Source organism: Macaca thibetana, chromosome 3 (genome assembly GCF_024542745.1).
Source record: "Macaca thibetana thibetana isolate TM-01 chromosome 3, ASM2454274v1, whole genome shotgun sequence".
In the NCBI taxonomy this organism is placed as follows: domain Eukaryota; kingdom Metazoa; phylum Chordata; class Mammalia; order Primates; family Cercopithecidae; genus Macaca; species Macaca thibetana.
Genome location: NC_065580.1, coordinates 130,357,920 through 130,380,470, shown reverse-complemented (window position 1 = coordinate 130,380,470; position 22,551 = coordinate 130,357,920). Strand labels below are relative to the sequence as shown.

At 41.6% G+C, this 22,551-nt stretch overlaps 1 protein-coding gene across 1 annotated transcript in view; it reads right to left on the bottom strand.

Moving 5' to 3' along the window:
- Positions 1-22,551, bottom strand: part of LOC126950294 (S-adenosyl-L-methionine-dependent tRNA 4-demethylwyosine synthase TYW1) — a 252,429-nt gene that overhangs the window by 194,967 nt on the left and 34,911 nt on the right. The window contains exons 8-9 of the mRNA XM_050783563.1: positions 6,333-6,450; positions 585-637 (exon numbers count right to left, since the gene is read on the bottom strand). Of these exons, the coding sequence (XP_050639520.1) occupies positions 585-637; positions 6,333-6,450 (171 nt within the window). The remainder of the gene's footprint in view (positions 1-584; positions 638-6,332; positions 6,451-22,551) is intronic.

Below are 22,551 nucleotides of genomic sequence, written 5' to 3'. Positions count from 1 at the left end.
ACCCAGGCTGGAGTGCAGTGGCGTGATCTGGGCTCACTGCAACCCCCACCTCCCAGGTTCAAGCGATTCTCCTGCCTCAGCCTCCCGAATAGCCGGGATTACAGACGCCCACCACCACATCTAATTTTGGTGTTTTTAGTAGAAACAGGGTTTCACCATTTTGGTCAGGCTGCTCTCGAACTCCTGACCTCAAATGATACGTGCACCTGGTCTCCCAAAGTGCCGGGATTATAGGCGTGAGCCACTGCACCTGGCCACTCTTATGAAATTCTAAAAAAGCAAAACTAAATAACAATAATAGCAATTAGGACAATAATTCCCTAGGGAAAGGGAGTTATTGACTGGAAATGGGCACAATAAATTCATTGGGGTGGGGATAACAGCTTATATCTTAATTGGAGTTGGTGAATATAGGGTCTACCATCTATCAAAATTTGCTGAACTCATTTTAAAAAATCATTTAAAAATCTGTGCATATTAAATGTAAATTGTACCTCTAAATAGTAAATTTATTGACAGTGTATAAAAATAGCTATTTAAAAGTTGCATATAATAGACATACTTAATAAAAACAAAAAAAATACCTTTGTCCACCTGCAAAGCTTCACCCCAGAGTGGCTCCCAATCAACTGATAACCTGAGTGGAAAAGCAGGGAACACAAAGTTGGACTGATCCAAAGTGTCATATCAAAAAGTGACATTAAAATTTAGCAAATTTTTTTTTTTTGCTAAATTATTGCAGTCAACCAACCCATGGCAGAAAACAAGATTTAATTCAGCAAGATGAGAAAACAATTTAAAATGTATATGTATCTAATAACATAGACTCAAAATACATAAAGAAATGATCTTTCTTTTTTTTTTTAAAGACAGTCCCACTCTGTCGTCCAGGCTGGAGTGCAGTGTTGCAATCTCAACTCACTGCAACCTCTGCCTCCTGGGTTTAATTGGTTCTCATGCCTCAGCCTCCTGCATAATTGGGACTACAGTTGTGCTTCACCCTGCCAGGATAATTTGTTTGTATTTTCAGTAGAAATGGGGTTTCACCATGTTGGCAAGGCTGGTCTCAAACTCCTGTCCTCAAGTGATCCATCTATCTCCACCTCCCAAAGTGCTGGGATTACAGGCATGAGCCACCGCACCCAATCAAGAAACAATAAATTAATCCAAAAATTATATGAGGAGATTTTAACCTCTCTGTATCTAACAGATCTCATAGGTAAAAACTCAGTAAAACTCTAAAAGATGTAAGCAACACAACACATAAACTGGACTAAAAATACACAGAGCCCTGCACTCACCAACTACAGAATTTACATTCTTTTCATGGACCAGTGAAACATTTATAAAAATGAACGGCATGCTGGGCCATAAAACAAAAGTAATAATATATTTCAAATGAATGAATGGGGAGCTATCATCAGTAATCTCTGAAAGAAGATGAAGAACCAGGTGTCAATGGGAGATTAAAACAAAGTAATGTTGACCCAAAGACAGAAAAATCAAATTCTAGGAACTACATCTGAAATGTGAATTCTCAGTAGCCGTACAACCTATCATTTCACATTTTTGAGCTACATAGGACATGAAAAGCATGGAAAAAGCCAGGCCAAAGTAATCTCATTTCCTTTTTAAACAAACTAGTAGTACAAACAAGTAGTACATTCTGATTTCAGAAAGCATTCAATACCGTTTCTCATGAGGCTTCAGGTAATAAGCCACAATTATCATGAGTCGCTCACACAAAAAGACTCTTGCAGGCAAATAAGGCAAATGGAGAAATACAGTCTGGATGATAGCATAAGTGGATCAGTGGCTGGTTAAACATCCATATTCACACTGTGATGATTATTGGAGCAATGTCAATTTGGATTACAAGTCTCCAGTGGCGACATTTACAGGGCTTTGTCTTTTATCCTCTTCTACATTTATGTAAACACCTTGCATATAAATAAACAAAGGACTGCTTATGTACTCGAAGGTGGAACTGAGTCCAATTGAATAACTAATCTCTGATACCAAATATGCATTTAAAAGATCCCCAGAGGAAATTCTAGTTCTTCTCTTGGAATTCCATATTATATTGTTCATACTATCATAGAAATCATCCTCTACAACATTAACTCTTTGTATTTTTCTCTCCCAAGATACATAGGTTTCTATAAATTTTGCATTTAGGTAAAGAAAAACACTGTACATTACAGGATGGAGAGATCTGTAGTTGACCACAGCACAAATATAAGCCAACAGTGTACAACTGCTGAAAATCATTGTGTGGAATTCTGCTTCTAGCCAAGATGGAGTAACAGAGAGGATTTACAATCCTACCTGAAATACCAAAAAATGGACAAAATATATGAAACAACAGATTTCAGAACATGAGACATCAGGCAACAAAAGATGGTGATTCCATAGAGATAGGAAAAAATTAAGGTGAGCCCTCCCATTACCTCGGCTTACTGTCTGGAAACCTTCTAGGCCATGTAGCAAAGAGAGACTACCCAAGCGAAGCCCAGTGGACTCTTGAGTTTGGAAAATGGAACAGATGACAAAGGTGGCTACAGTTTGCAGGATTGAAAGCTAGAGAGATGAAACCTATGAAGAGACTCCAAGAGTCTACAGGGGATTTCTCTCAAGTATTTGCCCAAGTACTATTTAGCACATTCAGAAGAGAAACACTACTCAAGGATGGGAAAGAACCATTTCTGGAAGACTAGACATTTAGAGAAGAAACAATTACAGAACTTGAAGACACAGTGATAGAAACTATCCCAAATGGGATGGGTGTGGTGGCTCACGCCTGTAATCCCAGCACTTTGGGAGGCGGAGGCGGGTGGATCACCTGAGGTCAGGAGTTCAAGAACAGCCTGACCAATATGGTGAAACCCTGCCTCTATTAAAAATTCAAAAATTAGCCAGGCATGGTGGCACATGCCTGTAATACCAGCTACTAGGGAGGCTGAAGCAGGAGAATCGCTTGAACTCTGGAGGAGGAGGATGCGGTGAGCCGAGATCATACCACTGCACTCCAGACTGGGCAACAAAAGCGAAAGTCCATCTCAAAAAAAAAAAAAAAAAGAAACTATCCCAAACGAAAAGAGGGAGAGAGGAAGGGAAGGACTGGGGTAATGCCTGATGCTTACAGCAGGCTGAGAATTGTAACTGTTTCTGACAGTCAGACTATAAATCTAAAGATGCACAAGGCATTAGGTAGACTACATAGAAGCGTTTTGCCTCAATAGTGAGGAATAATTAGCCCTATACTGAGCCGGCTCTTGTCTCATCATCTAAGAAGCTATAAAAGTAAGATATAAAGCTCAAATTATTTCCAAGTAACTTAACCTCATCCCAGAAAAAAAAAAACAAAAAACTGTTTATAAGAGTGTTTATATAAAAATATCCAGGCCAGGTGCGGTGGCTCACGCCTGTAATCCCGACACTTTGGGAGGCCAAGGTGGGCAGATCAGGAGGTTAGGAGATCAAGACCATCCTGGCTAACAAGGTAAAATCCCATCTTTACTAAAAATACGAAAAATTAGCCAGGCGTGGTGGTGGGCGCCCAGTTACTCAGGAGGCTGAGGCAGGAGAATCACTTGAGGCAGGAGAAGCGCTTGAATCCAGGAGGCAGAGGTTGCAGTGAGCCAAGATCGCGCCACTGCACTCTGGCCTGGGCGACAGAGTGAGACTCCGTCTCAAAAATACATAAATAAATAATAAAAATAAAAATATCCAGTACCTAATAAGGTAAAATTAGGTCCGACATCCAATCAAAGATATGAAGCATGCAAACAGATAGGAAAACATGACCAATGAGGAAAAAAAATCCATCAACCAAAGCTGATCCAGAAATGACAAAGACATTAGCGGATTAGGACAATAAAACAGTTATAACTGTATTCTACAGGCTCAAAAAGGTAATAGATATGGAAAATATAAAAAGCCCCAAACTGAACTTCTAGAAATGAAAACTACAATGTCTAAGTTGAAAACTATATTAAATAGGATTAATGGAAGATGAGACATTACAGAAGATTACTGAACTTGAAAACATAGCAATAGAAACTATCCAAAATGAAAAGTGAGACAGAAGAAAGAATTTTTTTAAAATGAATAGAACATGAATGAGTTGTAGATCAAATTCAAGCAGGCTATTATTACACATATAATTGTAGTCTTCTAGGAAGCAAGTGGGTGAAGGGGGGAATATTTGAAGAAATAATGGCCAGAATTTGTCCAAATTTCAGGAAGACCATAAATCCACAAAACCCAAATTAAAAAAACACGAAGAAAACTACACTGAGGCACATTATAATGAAAATGCTCAAAATCAGCATTAAGAGAAAATCTTCCAAGTAGCAGGGGGTTGGGAGAAAGAGGATCCTATTTAAAGGAACAAACAAAAGGATGACTGATTGCTGAACTCTAATCAGAAGCAATGTGAGCAAGAGGACAGTGGAGTAACATCCGTAAAGTACTGAAAGAAAAAACTGCTGTCAACCTACAATTCTATATTCAGCAAAAAATTACTAAACTTGAAGACACAGTGATAGAAAATGAAGGCCAAGTAAAGCCATTTTCAAATATATGAAAGCTGAAAGAACTCATCACCAACAAACCTGCACTATAAGAGATGTTTAAAAAGTCCTTGGAGTTGCCACAGGTAAATTTAAATGAGAGAAAAAAAAAAAAAAAAAAACAAGTAGTCCTTCAGGCAGATGGAAAAGGATACCAGACGGAACACAGATCTACATGAATAGAACATGGCAACTACATGAGTACCGAAAATGGTAACTATATAAGTAAACATATGAGATTCTAAGATTGTAAATATATAAATCTTTAGTACATAATAGATGCTTTGATTGAATTAAACATAAAAATAGATATTTTTGTTGAAGAAAAAATAAAGTGTAGGCTTTAGAGGATACATAAAACACTCAGTGTGCTGGTTTATACCTGTAGTCTCAGCTGTGCAGGGGGCTGAGGCAGGAGGATTCCTTGAGCCCAGGAGTTCAAGGCTATAGTGAGCAATGGTCATACCACTGCACTCTAGCCTAGGCAAAAGAGCAAGACCCTACTCAACTAAAAAACAAAAGTAAAAGTAAAATGTGTGATAAAAATTACATACAGGTTAAGAAAGAAATAATGGAAGTATAGTATTGTAAGGTTCTTCTACACATTAAGTGAGATAACATCACTCAAAGATATACTATGAAGTGATAAAGTAAAGTGTAGGCCAGGTGCAGTGGTTCACACCTGTAATCCCAGCACTTTGGGAGGCTGAGGCAGCAGATCACTTGAGGCCAGGAGTTCAAGACCAGCATGGCCAACATGGCGAAAAAATTAGCTGGGCATGGTGGCATAGTCTCTAGTTCCAGCTGCTCAGGAGGCTGAGACAGGAGAATCACTTGAACCCAGCAGGCAGAGGTTGCAGTGAGCCAAGATCATGCCACTTCACCCCAGACTGGGTGAAAGAGACTCTGTCTCCAAAAAAAAAAAGAGGTATAGTGTAAAACCTTGAGCAACTATTAGCAAAAATGTTATTGCTAGTAAGCAAACAAAAATATAAAATAGAGTCATTTTTAAAAATTGAATTAATTTGAAAGAACACAGAAAAACAGGAAAAGGGAAATCAAAAAGCAGATGAAATAGAAAATAGCAAGATAAATTTAAATCTATAATGAAATCACATTAATATAATCTACCCTAATTAAAATATAGACAAAGATATTAAAATACAAATATATATATTTCTCTAGTGCACCAGACTGACGGTTCCTTGAAGAAGATACAGTTTCCTGTGTTTCTCTGCATTGTCAGACTGTCACATAAAAGGTCTCTCATAAATACAGAGGGGAAGTGGGGAGGGGGAAGGAGGAAAGGAGGTAGGTCTACTGATTCCCATTTTACTACTGTTTCTTCCACAGGAAACTAGTATTATTACTCACTCATGCAACTATAACCTCCTTAGTAAGGTAAGACCACAAAAATCCAGATACGACGACTCTACATAAAACACTTCTAATTAACCCCGTCTCATATCATATGAGCTTTTCTATGCATTTTTAATAGCTTTCCCAATGACAGCACTTTTGATCTGTGAACTTGACCCACACTAATAGTAATATCCCAATAAACTAAGCAAAAAGGTAACTCACTGGTCCAGGCAGCCAACAGAAGCGATCTGCAGAAATAAGAAGGTGAATCTTTAGCCTGCTATATCTGCCACTATGAACAGCTGCTGAGCTAACTAGACAGAGACTTCATTCTAGGTATTACATTAGAATGCCTAAGACTATAGTCATATAACAACAATTCTTGAAGATTTTCACCTTGTTTAGTAAGGGCTTCTCGGAGAGCAGGAGTTATCATAGCTCTTCTTTCACCATCTTCATTCCTCCCCATGTTCCTGAACAAACCAGACTTCTCTTCCTGCTGTTCCTTTTCTCTCTGCATTAAAATAAAAAAGAATGAAATCCAGAATTGGCAATGTGCAATGTAAATAACAGCACAATCATGAACACCTAGCATCAGAAAAAAGGTCCATTATGAGGCCGGGCACGGTGGCTCACGCCTGTAATCCCAGCATTTTGGGAGGCCAAGGCAGGCCAATGAGCTGAGGTCAGGAGATTGAGACCAGCCCTGCCAACATGGCAAAACCCCATCTCTACTAAAAATACAAAAATTAGCTGGGGATGGTGGCTCACACCTGTAATCCCAGCTACTCAGGAGGCTGAGGCAGGAGAATCACTTGAACCCGGAAGGTGAAAGTTGCAGTGAGCCGAGATCACACCACCACACTCCAGCCTAAGCAACAGAGAAAGACTCCATCTCAAAAAATAAATAATTATAAATAATTTTTAAATTTTTTTTTTAAAAAGGGCTGTTATGAACCATGGCCCACAAAACCCATCCTCTCCAAAGTGAACACACTCACAATGAGACAATAATCTAAAGACATGCCAAGATGCTCTTGTTTAAAGTAACTATATACTCAAATATACACACCCAAAAACCATAAATCTACAATTCACTTATCTAAGTGTCAAACATTTTCAGCAATCTGAGTACAGATAGCTGCCTAACTTCAGCAAGTTGCTTATTTTCTCTGAATTTCCATTTCCTCACCTGAAAAGGGAAAAAAATAACAATAGCAATAGAGAAGAAATATGTTGAAGGTTAAATGAAATAAAATCACAGCACAACCCCTGATGTATAATAGGCGTTCAATAAATTATAGCTGCTGCTGGTATTACATCTCTAAACCCCCAAAACAAGTGAAAAAAGTACTCGAAGGTACCCTGAGAGCCATCAGCTCAGAGACCAAGTCACCCCACTACCACCAACAGCCTTCCCAATGGCTCCTTCTCCTTTATTTTATTTTTTGAAACGGAGTCTCGCTTTGTCACCCAGGCCAGAGTGCAGGGGCACGACCTTGGCTCACTGCAACCACCGCCTCCCAGGTTCAAGCAATTCTCATGCCTCAGCCTCCCGAGTAGCTGGGACTACAGGCGTGCACCACCATGCCCGGCTAATTTTTTTGTATTTTTAGTAAAGACAGGGTTTCGCCATGTTGGCCAGGCTGGTCTGAAACTCCTGGCCAATGTCCGCTTCTAGAAGATCCCATGCAGGATATTTTTCTTCAGTGATAGAAAAAGAAACACTTAAGAAATCCAAAGGATAATATAAAACTGATTGTGTTTCATGTTGACTTTGGCCACCAGGAAATTTCACCAGCACACCTTTGATTACTGTTACAAAACCTTGCACCATTCTGGTCTTCTATTCATTGTAATTGGCTTGATATGACAAGATGACCCTCATTCCGTCTTTCTTTTTTTTTTTTTTTTTTGAGACGGAGTCTCGCTCTGTTGCCCAGGCTGGAGTGCAGTGGCGCGATCTCAGCTCACTGCAAGCTCCGCCTCCTGGGTTCACGCCATTCTCCTGCCTCAGCCTCCCGAGGAGCTGGGACTACAGGCGCCCGCCACCTCGCCTGGCTAGATTTTTGTATTTTTTAGTAGAGACGGGGTTTCACCAGGTTAGCCAGGATGGTCTCTATCTCCTGACCTCGTGATCCGCCCGTCTCGGCCTCCCAAAGTGCTGGGATTACAGGCTTGAGCCTCCGCGCCCGGCCCATTCCGTCTTTCAATTGATTTCTTCCTCTCTTTTTAAACGTTTATTTGTGTATATTTTAAAATATATCTCCCTATCTTTTTGGGAATGGTAGAGTGCTAAATAATAATTTCAGAGACAACACACAAGATCTGTGTTAGACTTTAGGGGAGATACTCATCAAATCTTACTGACAGCTGCAGAAATTCACAATAACTCATTTTGGCAGTGGTCCTACCACTAAGCCCCAGACCACCCCTGGTGCCTATTTTAAATGTCCAGCCATCCAGCCCCCAGGTGAATAAGTGAATGGACTCACCGTAACACCTCTTCTACTTTAACGTGAGAATATCTCACAGATGAGATCTCAGATCTGCTTCAAACTAAAACAGAAGGGGGTATACAAAGGGTACTTGGGGGAGGATGGCCCGTAAGTTGCTGGTTGATGAGGCCAGGCAATAGGTAATAAGAATTCACTATATCACTCTGTGTACTTCTGAGAACATTCAATGTTCCCCATACATAAAATGTAAAACAAGATTAAAATTTTTAACACTTGGCCGGGCACATCGGCTCACACCTGTAACCCCAGCACTATGGGAGGCCGAGGCAGGGGGAATCACCTGAGGTCAGGAGTTCGAGACCAGCCTGGCCAACATGGTAAAACCCCGTCCCTACTAAAAATACAAAAATTAGCCAGGCATGGTGGCGGGCACCTATAATCCCAGCTACTAGGGAGGCTGAGACAAGAGAATCGCTTGAACCCAGGAGGCGGAGGTTTCAGTGAGCCAAGATTGCATCACTGCACTCCAGTCTGGGCGACAGAGAGAGACTCTGCCTCAAAAAAAAAAAAAAAAAATTAACACTCACAGAAAGTAAATGAAATTTGGAGTCAATATCTCTACATTCTCTGTTACTTCAGGGACATGCTCTGAAATAGGAAATCAGTGAAAAAAGTACTTTAGAGAATCAAATGTACCAAATGAGAAAAAAAAAAAAAAGCCACATTAAGTCCTATCTGTCCTAAAAGTCAGCATTCCAAATTACTAAATATAATCAAAATGCAAGGCAAATGAACATTTTGGCTTCCAGTAATAGAGTTCTTAATTACACATTACTGGATGGAGCTGAAAAAATTCATAAACAAACATCAATCATTTGTTCTTCCAATAAATGTAATTAGTTTAATGCTAGGCCTTTTATACAAATAAAAAGGCTCCAGTTATTATTTTGTTAAGATAGTTTAAAATAGAAGGAATCCTTTGCCTTTTGTTTTCCGAAATGAGGCCTCCCTACGTTGCCCAGGCTGGTCTCAAACTCCTGGGCTCAAGTGATCCTCCCGCCTCAGCTACCCAAGTAGTTTGTTTTGTTTTTTTAATCTAAAAGCAAAAGTGTGAGCTTGATAAAGAAGTCTTGTGGTGAAGCAAAACGAACAAATCTCAACCTTGAAAGCATTTAAATTCTCTGAAGCAATTCTATAGCAAGTCTCTATAATTCCTCCACAAATCATGCAAAAAATTGATGAGAGATGGCTGTATTTGCCCTCAAAAGCCTCTGTCACCACAAAACATCACGGCTTATTTGCTTAACCCAAAGGCCAAATAAATCCAAAATTGGACCCAGGCCCATGACACTGGCCTCTGACCACTGTGCCCAAAGCTCCACAGATATCCTCTTGGGGTTTTTGTTTTGTTTTGTTTTGTTTTGTTTTGTTTTTTGAGACAGAGTCTCGCTCTGCCGCCCAGGCTGGAGTGCAGTGGCGTGATCTTGGCTCACTGCAAGCTCCGCCTCCCGGGTTCACGCCATTCTCCTGCCTCAGCCTCCCGAGTAGCTGGGACTACAGGCGCCCGCCACCTCGCCCGGCTAGTTTTTTTGTATTTTTTTAGTAGAGACGGGGTTTCACTGTGTCAGCCAGGATGGTCTCGATCTCCTGACCTCGTGATCCGCCCGTCTCGGCCTCCCAAAGTGCTGGGATTACAGGCTTGAGCCACCGCGCCCGGCCTTCTCTTGGGGTTTTAAACAGAGACTTCTGGCCCCTACAAAATGAACAGACTCCAAAGGACGGCCATGGAATACTGTCCCTGTCCCTTCACTAGAGAAAGTATCTATTATAAAATGTGAGTGTTGCAACCCCAGAGTCAGTCATAAGGGCTATGATTAAACGTCTTGAGCACTCAGGACAAACAAAATTCATCATTCCTTCCCTCTAAGGCAGCTCAATCCTATCTTCCATATGCAGTAGTAACTTCGCTTCTGAAAAGAAATGTAATGGTTTATAATACTCCGCAAGGGAGTTTAATGCACCATTCAAATTCTAACTCTAATCTGCTAGGTGCAGACACTGTTTACTCTCTGCCCAGAATATAACAATACAACAACCCATATAGTTTTGTGTATTTATTCATTTATAGTTGTTACATGACCTAAATAGAAATAAGTAAGATCCCAGAATCAGCCAACCTTGATTTCTTCCTCTCCTGTACCATCCCATTTAAAGATGAGTGGCCAAATTCTGTAACCACATAACCAGCCCAGTCTGGTTCAATTACATGTAGTAAACTTGTAAGCTGTATTTCAGTTGCCATGAACCCCCAGGTTGTAGGTCAGGTAACTCGAGCACAGATGAACCCAGTGTGCCCAATGTGTGACACCAGAGGCAATCAGAACTAAAAAGTCAACCACAGGCAGAACCAAAGGGCTAGGATCAGGGAAAAGAGAGAATTAAGAAGCAAGCCTCGGCATCACCTCAGGGCATGCGCCAATCAGATCATGCCTTGGCATCGCCTCACGGCATGCTCCAATCAAATCACACCTCCTGGCATCACTTTGTTGCAAGATCCAATCAGATCACACTTCACTAATTATACCGCCTCATGGTAATCCTTCTGCCTATAACATCTGCTCCAGTCTCCAGCTCAGGGAGACAGATTTGAGTGTTTCTTCCTATCTCCTTGCCAGTCGACTCCCAATAAAGCCTTTCTTTTTTCCAAAGCCAGTGCCATGGTATTGGTTTCTATTTATATCCAGCAGTAAGCCCATTGCCCAGTAAAACAGTTCTAGGGTTTCATTTCCTAACGTAACTGTTCTCTCCACCTACAATGCCACCGTTCTTGTCCATGGCCTTGATTTCTCCTAAGGGACGACAGCAAAAGCCAAACTAAATGGTCTCCCTGTCTCCAACCTCCACTTCCATTCCTCCCATCTCCCATACCCATCACACTTGCCTTGAAACAAAACTCATGTCCTAGCCAAGCTGCAGTGGCCTGACATGCAAACAGGAAAGCCAATTATAAGCCAACTTCCTAAGCACTTATGAAAATCGCAATGAATACACAAAACGTTCTTTACAAACTGACAGGACTACATGAATCTTATAGAGTAATAGGAATAAAGCAGTGGTACTAATGTTTTTTGTTTGTTTGTTTTTGTTTTAAATATCATACAATACTGGTTGGGTGCAGTGGCTCATGCCTGTAAACCCAGGACTTTGGGAGACCGAGGCAGGAAGATTTGGTTGAGCCAAGGAGTTGGACCAGCCTGGGCGACAGAGTGAGATCCCAGCTCTACAAAAAAAACAAATTTTTTTTTTTTTTTTTTTTTTTTTTTTGAGACGGTGTCTCACTCTGTCTCCCAGGCTGGAGTGCAGCAGCGTGATCTCAGCTCACCACAAGCTCCGCCTCCTGGGTTCACACCATTCTCCTGCCTCAGCCTCCCCAGTAGTTGAGACTACAGGTGCCCGCCCCCACACCCAGTTAATTTTTTTGTATTTTTTTTTAGTAGAGACGGGGTTTCACCGTGTTAGCCAGGATGGTCTCGATCTCCTGACCTCGTGATTCACCTGCCTCGGCCTCCCAAAGAGCTGGGATTACAGGTGTGAGCCACTGCGGCTGGCAAATTTTTTTTAATTAGCCAGGTGTGGTGGCACATGCCTGTCATCCGAGCTACTTGGGAGGCTGAGGTGGCAGAATCACTTGAGCCCAGGAGTTCAAGGCTGCGGTGAGCTATGATCACAGCACTGCACTCCAGCCTGGGTTACAAAGCAAGACCCTGTCTCTAAAAGTAAAAAAATTTTTTTTAAAATCATACAATACTACTTAATTCATTTTGATACCATCGTCCCAGAAACCACAGTACCACCCGATTTTGCCTACGATAAAAACAAGGCAAAAAACTGATGTGCTAAAGACTTTAAAATGCTATATAGTTGGAAACTGACAAACAGGAGTTTTACAAGAAACAAGCTTTTTTACCAAAACATACATTTCTCCCAGGAAAGAGTCTTTCTGATTGTTTGATCCTTTTTTTTTTACCATCATGTGATTCCTTTTCTTATCGATCTTCTAGAAAAGGTTGGCTAGGCTGGGAGTGGTGGCTCATATTCGCAATCCTAGCACTTTGGGAGGCGGAGGTGGGTGGATCACCTGAGGTCAGGAGTTTGAGATCACCCTGGCCAACATGGTGAAACCCCATCCCTACTAAAAATACAAAAATCAGCCGGGTGTGGTGGCAAAGGCCTGTAATTTCAGCTACTGGGGAGGCTGAGGCACGAGAATCACTTGAATCCGGGAGGCAGAGGTTGCAACGAGCCGAGATGGCACCACTGCACTCCAGCCTGGGCAACAGACTCTGTCTCAAATAAAAGATTGGCTATAGAATGCCCAAATTCTCTAGAGGTCATTTTTCTAGACAGTCAAGCTGGCTAGGCCTGGAGCCATGCCCGCACAAGGTGGGCATTCAGAAAATGTTGGTTGAATAAATGAAGAAATGCCTCCAAACTATCAGACAGCTATTTCTAGACCTGGAAATTTAGACCACACTTCTTTCAGTAACTAATTCTAAACCTGGTAACTTTCAATATTAAAAACTCAGGTCGGACGTGGTGGTTCACGCCTGTAATCCCAGCACTTTGGGAGGCTAAGGCGGGCAGATCACTTGGGGCTCAGAAGTTCAAGACCAGCCTGTCCAACATGATGAAACCCCACCTCAACTAAAAATACAAAAATCAGCCAGGTGTGGTGACATGCGCTTGTGGTCCCAGCTACTCGGAAGGCTGAGGCAGAAGAATCACTTGAACCTGGGAGGCGGAGGTTGCAGTGAGCTGAGATCACACCTGGGCAACAAAGCAAGACTCCATCTCAAAAAAGAAAAAGAAAAAAAAAAAAAACTCTTCTTTATGTTTAATTATACATGAAGTAGAGTTTTAATATTAATCTAAACTAATAAAATTAATTATATCACTGAAAAAGAGTCACAGTAAGAAAAAATTAATATTTAATAACTTCTGCTGTAATTTAACCCCACATTTAGAATCCTATTTCTTTAATAAATGAATCTCCAACATATCACTCACTGGTCATGGTTCAGTTTTAAAATGACCAATTTTCACCATTACTCAAAGATTTTGTATATACTGGATTCTAAAAATGCCTTTTGAACTTGTGGAAAAGCAGTGTGTCCAAGCGTGTGAAGAGCTTTACTCTGACACAGTAATTCTATTTTGGATAACCTACCTTAACAAGATAACGTGGGGACTCATTGTTAAGTGCTCCTAGCTACAGAGACCATGGTGAGTCCAGACGGTTTAAGGGCAGCATATTGGGCTTGAAAGCATATCACCTCCTGTCTCTAGGTGAAGTAAACACTCCAAAGCCTTAAAAATAATTCTGAAACTAGCTTCCTGTTATTCCACTGCAATACCAATAGAACTTTATAATCAGAACTGGACATACTGAGATCCTTCTGCAATTTAAATAGCTGGTAAATTGAAATGTTTCTCCAGTGAGTAACCGTCAGGCATTTGCCATTTATTTCCAAAATTAATGATGCTGATGTTAGTGTTTGTCTGCTTAGCCAGAACATTGCTGTGGGGAGCATTTAGCAACATTTATTTACTGCAGGAAAAAAAAAAAAAAAAAGTAGCAATAGGCTTTACATTTACAAATCACAACATAAGAGAAAGAGAAAATAAACAATATAAAAATTATCAGGCTCCTCCTGACTCGTGGTTCTCTAAACACTACAACTTCTCTTCTGAGAAACACTTTTCCCTGGGGAGGCAGCCAAGAGGAGTGACACAGACAGATGGAGTCCAGGCTTGAGCCCGTCAATTTACCAGCCACCTGACGATCAACAAATTGCTTAACCTAAGCCTCAGTTGCTTATCTGTGAAATGCTAAATTGCAGATAATAATAGTATGATTATCTCAAGGTCATTGTGAGGATTGAGTGAGATAATCTAGTCTGTATTTTGATTTCTCCTTTTTTCCTTTATTTTTTGAGACAGGGTTGTCTCAGGCTATTGCCTAGGCTAGAGTACAGAGGCACAATCTCGGCTCACTGAAACCTCCTTCTCTCAGGTTCAAGAGATTCTCCTGCCTCAGCCTCCCGAGTAGCTGGGATTACAGGCGTGTGCCACCACGTCCAGCTAACTTTTGTATTTTTAGTAGAAATGAGGTTTCACCATGTTTGCCAGGCTGATGTTGAACTCCAGACCTCAGGTGATCCACCAGCCTCAGCCTCCCAAAGTGCTGGGATTACAGGCATAAACCACTGCACCCAGCCTCCTAGTATTTTAAACCTACACTGGAACTCTCCTCTCTCCCCATACCCCCTAACCCATTCTCCTATTCAATCAAGTCACATTGCCTCCCACTGCCTCCCACTGCCTTCAGGAGAAAGCTCAGCCCTCCACTGCAGGACTTGAGAAGCCCCTAGGATCCTACCCCATCTTCCTTCTCTATGTCACAGCTCCACACATCCCTACCCCTACTCAACTCTAGGCACACCAAACTGTTTAGGGTTTCCCAAACATGCCACCCCTAACACCCCATTCCCCCGACATCTCCATCTGTCTCCCTAACATTCCAGTGTTTCAAAGTTTAGTGCTCTAGTTCTTAGAAACTACTTTCATCCTTCAAATTATCTTCAGTCCTAGAAGTCTTAGATATTACTACAAAGGGAGGGAAGTAGAATACCATGGTGGTGTTTTGGTAGGACCAAATCTATCCTATTTGAAGACATATTCTTATATAAGTTAATATTATATTCTAATTATTAACTATTATAGTTAATATATTCTAATTACATTGGAATAATAGTTAATATTATATTCTAATTATATATATTATACTAATATATAATTATATTAGAATAATTAGTTAATATTATATTCTAATTCTAATTGTATATTATACTAATAATATATAATTATATTAGAATAATTAGTTAATATGTTCTAATTCTAATTATATAATTATTATATAATTCTAATATGATTATATACTTGCTATATAATTAATTCTAATATGATTATATAATGGTTATATAATTAATTCTAATATAATTATATAATTGTTATACAATTAATTCTAATATAATTATATAATTGTTATACAATTAATTCTAAAATGATTATATATTAATTCTAATAGAATTATAATTAGAATTAAAATATAGTATTATTATATAAAAAATATATTAACTACTATACAAGAAAATACAATGTGGCTGGATTAACTGTTTTAATCTACATAAGAACTTTACAAGGCAGATACTATTATATCCCACATTACAAATGAGAAAATGGAAGCACAGAGGGGTAAAATAATTTGTTCACATACACAAGCTGAGACATATGACTCCATGAAAGTTAGTATTACTCAAAAACCAGTCTTAAAATGACAGTGCTTCAGCCCAACTCTTAAGCACTGGCACATACTACTTCCCCCAACAGTAACAACTAAGGCAATTTCATGTGGTGTGTCATGGATGATCATGTGGAAAGCACTCAGAGAATATGTGTGAACCAGCCCCAAAGAAAATGCCAGAAAAAGCCAGCCTCAGTGGCTCACACCTGTAATCCCAGCACTTTGGGAGGCTGAGGCAGGTGGATCACCTGAGGTCAGAAGTTCAAGACCAGCCTGGCCAACATGGCGAGGCGCTGTCTCTACTGAAAATACAAAAATTAGCCAGGCGTGGTGGCAGGCGCTTATAATCCCAGTTACTCAGGAGGCTGAGGCAAAAGAATTGCGTGAACCCGGGAGGTGGGGGGTTGCCGTGAGACGATATTTTGCCACTGCACTCCAGCCTGGGCGACACAGCGAGACTGTCAAAAAAAAAGAAAGAAAAAAAAGAAAAAAGAAAATGCCAGAAAAAGAAAAGGAAAAGAAAAGCCAAACAGTAAAACCTCCATTGCCAAGTTTAGTATCCCATATCCCATATAAATCGAAAACAAGATCTATTTGAACACACTGCTGTAACCTAACAATCCTGAAAAACGAAAACTGACAGCTTATTTTCGTGTCATACTAAAGTTGGAAAAAAATAGGTACTTTTCCCAAAGATCTGATGATTTTATGAGAGATTTTTATGAGAAAGCTGAAATATCACAAACCAGCTGCTTAAAGCTCATAAAGCCCAAATTCATTACATGTCAAAATATAATGTACATGGATGTCCGAAACCTTCATTAATGTTTTCTCCAGTGCCCTCTAATGGCCATAAGATGAAAAAGCAAAGAAAAATACATACCCATAAATTACCCCAAACTCTTCACCCACTATAAACAAAGTTTTTTAATTTTTTTTTTTTTTTTTTTTTTTTTTTTGAGATAGGATCTCGCTCTATCACCCAAGCTTGAGTGCAGTGGCATGATCTTGGCTCACTACAACCTCCACCTCCCAGGCTCAAGCGATCCTCCCACCTCAGCCTCCCAGTAGCTGGGATTACAGGCATGCACCATCACACCCAGCTAATTTTTGTATTTTTTGTAGAGACAGGGTTTCGTCATGTTGCCCAGGCTGGTCTCAAACTCCTGAGCTCAAGCGATCCACCTACCTAGGCTTCCCAAAGTGCTGGGATTACAGGCATGAGCCACTGCGCCCAGCTAAACAAAGCTTTTAAATAAAGCTTAACCTGGCAGAAAATACAAAAATCTCTAAATTAGCTATCTCATGCATCATTTTAAGACAATTCCACCGATGAAAATTACTCAGATTTTTAATGAAGAGTCATAACATTACACATTCACTTTGACCCACCATATCAATATGGGGAATGTGTAAATGTAGGAAAACATTCATACATCTTTCAAAAGTAAGAAAAGTCTCAGACCAGTGTTAATTATAAGAGCAGAAAACTTGAAAGCACATCAAATGACCAACTCTAAGAAAATGTATAAGCAAATTTAAAACATCTAAGCAAGGCCAGGACCGGTGGCTCACGCCTGTCATCCTAGCACTTTGGGAGGCCGAGGCGGTGGATCACTTGAGGTCAGGAGTTCAAAATCACCCTGGTCAACATGGTGAAAACTCCATCTCTACAAAAAATACAAAAATTAGGCAGGCATGGTGGCACATGCCTGTAATCCCAGCTACTCGGGAGGCTGGGATGGGAGAAATGCTTGAACCCAGGAGGCGGAGGTTGCAGTGAGCCGAGATCGCACCACTGCACTCCAACCTGGGCGACGCAGCGAGACTCCATTTCAAAAAAAAAAAATTGGCCGGGCGCGGTGGCTCACACCTGTAATCCCAGCATTTTGGGAGGCTGAGGCAGGTGGATCATGAGGTCAAGGGATCGAGACCATCCTGGCTAATACGGTGAAACCCCATCTCCACTAAAAAATACCAAAAAATTAGCCAGGCATGGTTGCGGGCGCCTGTAATCCCAGTTACTTGGGAGACTGAGGCAGGAGAATGGCGTGAACCCGGGAGGCGGAGCTTGCAGTGAGCTGAGATTGCACCACCGCACTCCAGCCTGAGTGACAGAGCAAGACTCCATCTCAAAACAAACAAACAAACAAACAAAATTATACTGACCAGAGGACAGTGGGAGCCTCGGACTTAAGAACAATAGAACCAGTCGGGCACAGTGACTCACACCTGTAATCCCAGCACTTTGGGAGGCCGAGGAGGGCCTATCACAAGATCAGGAGATCAAGACCATCTTGGCTAACACGGTGAAACCCCATCTCTACTAAAAGCACAAAACCTTAGGGGGTGTGTGGTGGTGTGCACCTGTAGTCCCAGCTGCTTGGGAGGCTGAGGCAGGAGAATAGCTCAAACCTGGAAGGTTGAGGTTGCAGTGAGTGAGATAGCGGCACCGCACTCCAGTCTGGGCGACAGAGCGAAACTCCATCTCAAAAAAAAAAAAAGCAAGACTCCATCCCAAAAAAAAAAAAAAAGAAAGAAAGAAATGTTTCACAGGAAAAGAAAAAAGGCAAATGAACAATAAACACAAAATGCATCCAATCTCACTCACAATTTTAAAAATGCAAATTAACACAAAGCTACTATTTTTCAGATTGGCAAGATTTGAAAGACTGATAACACCTCGGATATAGAGAAACAGGTACTCTCAATTCTCTTCTACAATGGAAGCAGAAGGGAAACTTTTTGCAACTTTTACAAGGCAATTTGGAAATATCAAAACTACGAATTCCCTTTGATGCCAGAATTTCAATTTTAGGAATTTACTCTTCAGATAAGTTTATAACAGCCATAAAAAAAATATGAGCAAGAGTATCCATTACAAAAATGAGAAAACACCTCAATGTTAATGAACAAGAGCCAAATAAATTGTGGGACATCATAACGAACTACCTTAAAATGAACCTTACATTGAATTCATCTAATATGACAGGACCAGAAAACTGTCATGTTAAAGGGAAAGAAAAGCAGTCTGCAGACCAGGAGTACAAAATGATCCCATTTGTGTAGCCAAAAAACAAAATTATAACAAAACATAAATGTGTTTATAAAGGGCAATAAAATACCTGGAAGAATATTGTGAAAACTGTGGTTACTATGAAAAGCGGATCCAGGAAAAACAGGAACAGAGGACTGCTGTCTGTGAAATTTTTAAACACATGTAAACAGGGTTTTAAATTAAAGGAGGCCAGGCGCGGTGGCTCATGACTGTAATCCCAGCACTTTGGGAGGCCAAGGCAGGTGGATCACTTGAGGCCAGGAGTTTGACATCAGCCTGGACAACATGGCAAAACCCCATCTGTACTAAAAAAAATACAAAAAATAGCCAGGTGTGGTGGCACACGTCTGTAATTCCAGCTACTTGGGAGGTTGAGGCAGGAGAATCACTTGAACCCAGAAGGAGAAGGTTGCAGTGAGCTGAGTGCATCACTGCACTCCGGCCTGGGCAACAGAGCAAGACTCCATCTCAAAAAAAACCAAAAAATAAAAATTAATTAATTAATTAAATGATACTACAAAGAGAAGATCAGATCAAGTTAAAATCTCTCAAAGAAATATCTAAGAAACAGTTTTACAACATTAAAAATGGCTCCCGCGGCCGGGTGCAGCGGCTCACGCCTATAATCCCAGCACTTTGGGAGGCCGAGGCAGGCAGATCATGAGGTCAGGAGTTCAAGACTAGCCTGGCCAAGATGGTGAAACCCTGTCTCTACTAAAAATACAAAAATTAGCCGGGCATAGTGGCAGCTGCCTGTAATCCCAGCTTATCAGGAGGCTGAGGCAGAGAACTGCTTGAACCCCGGAGGCGGAGGTTGCACTGAGCCAAGATCATGCCACTGCACTCTAGCCTTGGTGACAGAGCAAGACTCCATCGCAAAAAAAAAAAAAAAAAAAAAAAAAAAAAAAAAAAAAGGCTCCCCCAGATCATGGAGATGAAAGAGTAGAGAATGGAGGTAATGAGACAGGGTTTTTGAAGATTTCTCTGGAGAATGTTGGTAAGGTACTTTTCCCTCAAAAGGAGAGAGGCTGCAGGGAGCTGTCAGCCTCTTATCTCTAGCCCCACAAGAAAAGTGCCAATCCCAGCCTCTCAAAGAAGTTGCTCTGTATCCCCCGCCCTCAGAGGATTACAGATTGAGGTATGGCTGCCGCCCAGGAAATTTAGAAGCAAACAGATCAGCTACTTGCATTAGCAAGTGAGCACTACTGCTGGGTAGGAATTGGCCTGTCCCCTCCAAATAAAGAACTCAGGAGTGTTCCCCTGACAGCAGGATGGGGGCGAGGGAGATCTCAGATCCTGACCCATTGGTCAAGTAAAGCAGAGAGCAGGTGACAGATTTCAAAAGAGAAGCCAGAGAGGCAGGGCACAGAGGAGGGACTAAGCAGCCATCAGTATACTTCTTGGCCAGGCACGGTGGCTCACACCTGGAATCCCAACACTTTGGGAGGCTCAGGCAGGCGGATCACCTAAGGTCAGGAGTTCAAGGCCAGCCTGGCCAACATGGTGAAACTCCGCCTCTACTAAAAATACAAAAATTAGCCAGGCGTGGTGGTGCACACCTGTAATAGCAGCTACTCAAGAGGCTTACACAGGAGAATCGCTTGAACCTGGGAGGCAGAGGTTGCAGTGAGCTGAGATTGTGCCACTGCACCCCAGCCTGGATGAGACAGTAAGATTCTATCTCAAAAAAAAAAAAACAAAGGTATACTTCCGGGAAGTATAGAAAAGGTATACTGCCAGGAAATGGGCTCAAAAAATAAGGAAAAAGAAAAAGAAGTACACCTCTCAGCTTCTCAGAGTACATTTTGCTCAGGGCAAGGGACCTGCCAGGGAGATGGTCATAGCAAGTATCTCCTAAGAAGCCATGAAAACATTCCCTGGAAAGAGAGTCAACTCAAAACACATGACTAGGACAGAGAGCACAAAGACATCTATGACAGCAGTGATCAAGTAAGAACTTTCACTTTTCCTTTTTTTTTTTTTGAGACAGGGTCTAACTCCCGTCATCCAGACTAGAGTGCAGTGACACGATCTCAGCTCACTGCAACCTCTGCCTCCCAGGCTCAAGCGATTCTCCTGCCTCAGCCTCCTGAGTAGCTGGGGTTACAGGCGCATCACACCTGGCTGATTTTTGCTTTTGTATTTTTGGTAGAGACTGGGTTTCGCTATGTTGCCCAGGCTGGTCTCAAACTCCTGAGCTCAAGTGATCCATCCGTCTCGGCCTCCCAAAGTGCTGGGATTACATGCGTGATTCAGCACGTCCAGATTACTTCTCTTTATCTGTCCTGCCTCCCTGCAGCTGCTCCCAAACCCTATGGAGATCCAAAACAGCAGCTAACAAATACGCTGGGTGACAGAGTGAGACCCTGTCTCCAAAAATAAAAAATAAAAAAAAAAAACAAAAAACCCACTGCAAATTTCCCAAAATGTCCAAACAATGGTCTTTTCTCTTTGATCGAAGACTAAAATTTACAAAATGCATTTGGGGTCTCTTTTCATTGTCTCTTTTTTTTTTTTTTTTTTTTTTTTTTTTTTTTTTTTTTGAGACGGAGTCTCACGCTGTTGCCCAGGCTGGAGTGCAGTGGCGCGATCTCGGCTCACTGCAAGCTCCGCCTCCCGGGTTCCCGCCATTCTCCTGCCTCAGCCTCCTGAGTAGCTGGGACTACAGGCGCCCGCCACCGCTCCCGGCTAATTTTTTGTATTTTTAGTAGAGACGGGGTTTCACTGTGGTCTCGATCTCCTGACCTTGTGATCCGCCCGCCTCGGCCTCCCAAAGTGCTGGGATTACAGGCTTGAGCCACCGCGCCCGGCCGTCTCTTTTTTTTTTGAGACAGTCTCGCTCTGTCGCCCAGGCTGGAGTGCACTGGCACAATCTCGGCTCACTGCAAGCTCCGCCTCCTGGGTTCACGCCATTCTCCCGCCTCAGACTCCAGAGTAACTGGGACTACATGCACCTGCCACCACGCCCAGCTAATTTTTTCAATTTTTAGTAGAGATGCGGTTTCACAGTGTTAGCCAGGATGGTCTTGATCTCCTGACCTCATGATCCACCTGCCTCAGCCTCCCAAACTGCTGGGATTACAGGCGTGAGCCACATTGTCTTTTTTAATCCTAGAATGGTGATCGCCTCACCATGTTTTGTTGTTGTTATTGTTTATGACATTGACATTTACAGAATCTAAAAGGCTTGTGGCAAATACTGGATTTGTCTGATTGTTTCCCCATGATAAGATTCAAGCCAAACATTTTTTGATGCAAAACTACACAGATGATGATGTGTGTGTGTCTTGCTATATACATCATATCAGGAGGAACTTGAGTCCAATTTTATCAGAAACGATGATGCTAAATGTGGTTGCTTAGTATAGGTGGGAATCCCCTGATCTCTCCATTTGTAATCAGAGGGATTAGTTTCTAATCCCTCTGAAATTAGAAACTAATATATGGGGGGTTTTCCCCACTCATTCCTCATTTCTAGTTGGTTTAGTTTGTGGGATGGTATTTTGAGACATTGAATATCTATTCCCCAAAGACATTTCACACAATCCTTGCTTAAATCAACTTGTTTTGTTTTGTTTTGTTTTTGAGAAGGAATCTTGCTCTGTTGCCCAGGCTGGAGTGCAATGGTACAATCTCAGCTCACTGCAACCTCCGCCTTCCAGGTTCGAGTGACTCTCCTCCCTCAGCCTCCCCAGTAGCTGGGACTACAGGTGTGCGCCACCACGCCTGGCTAAT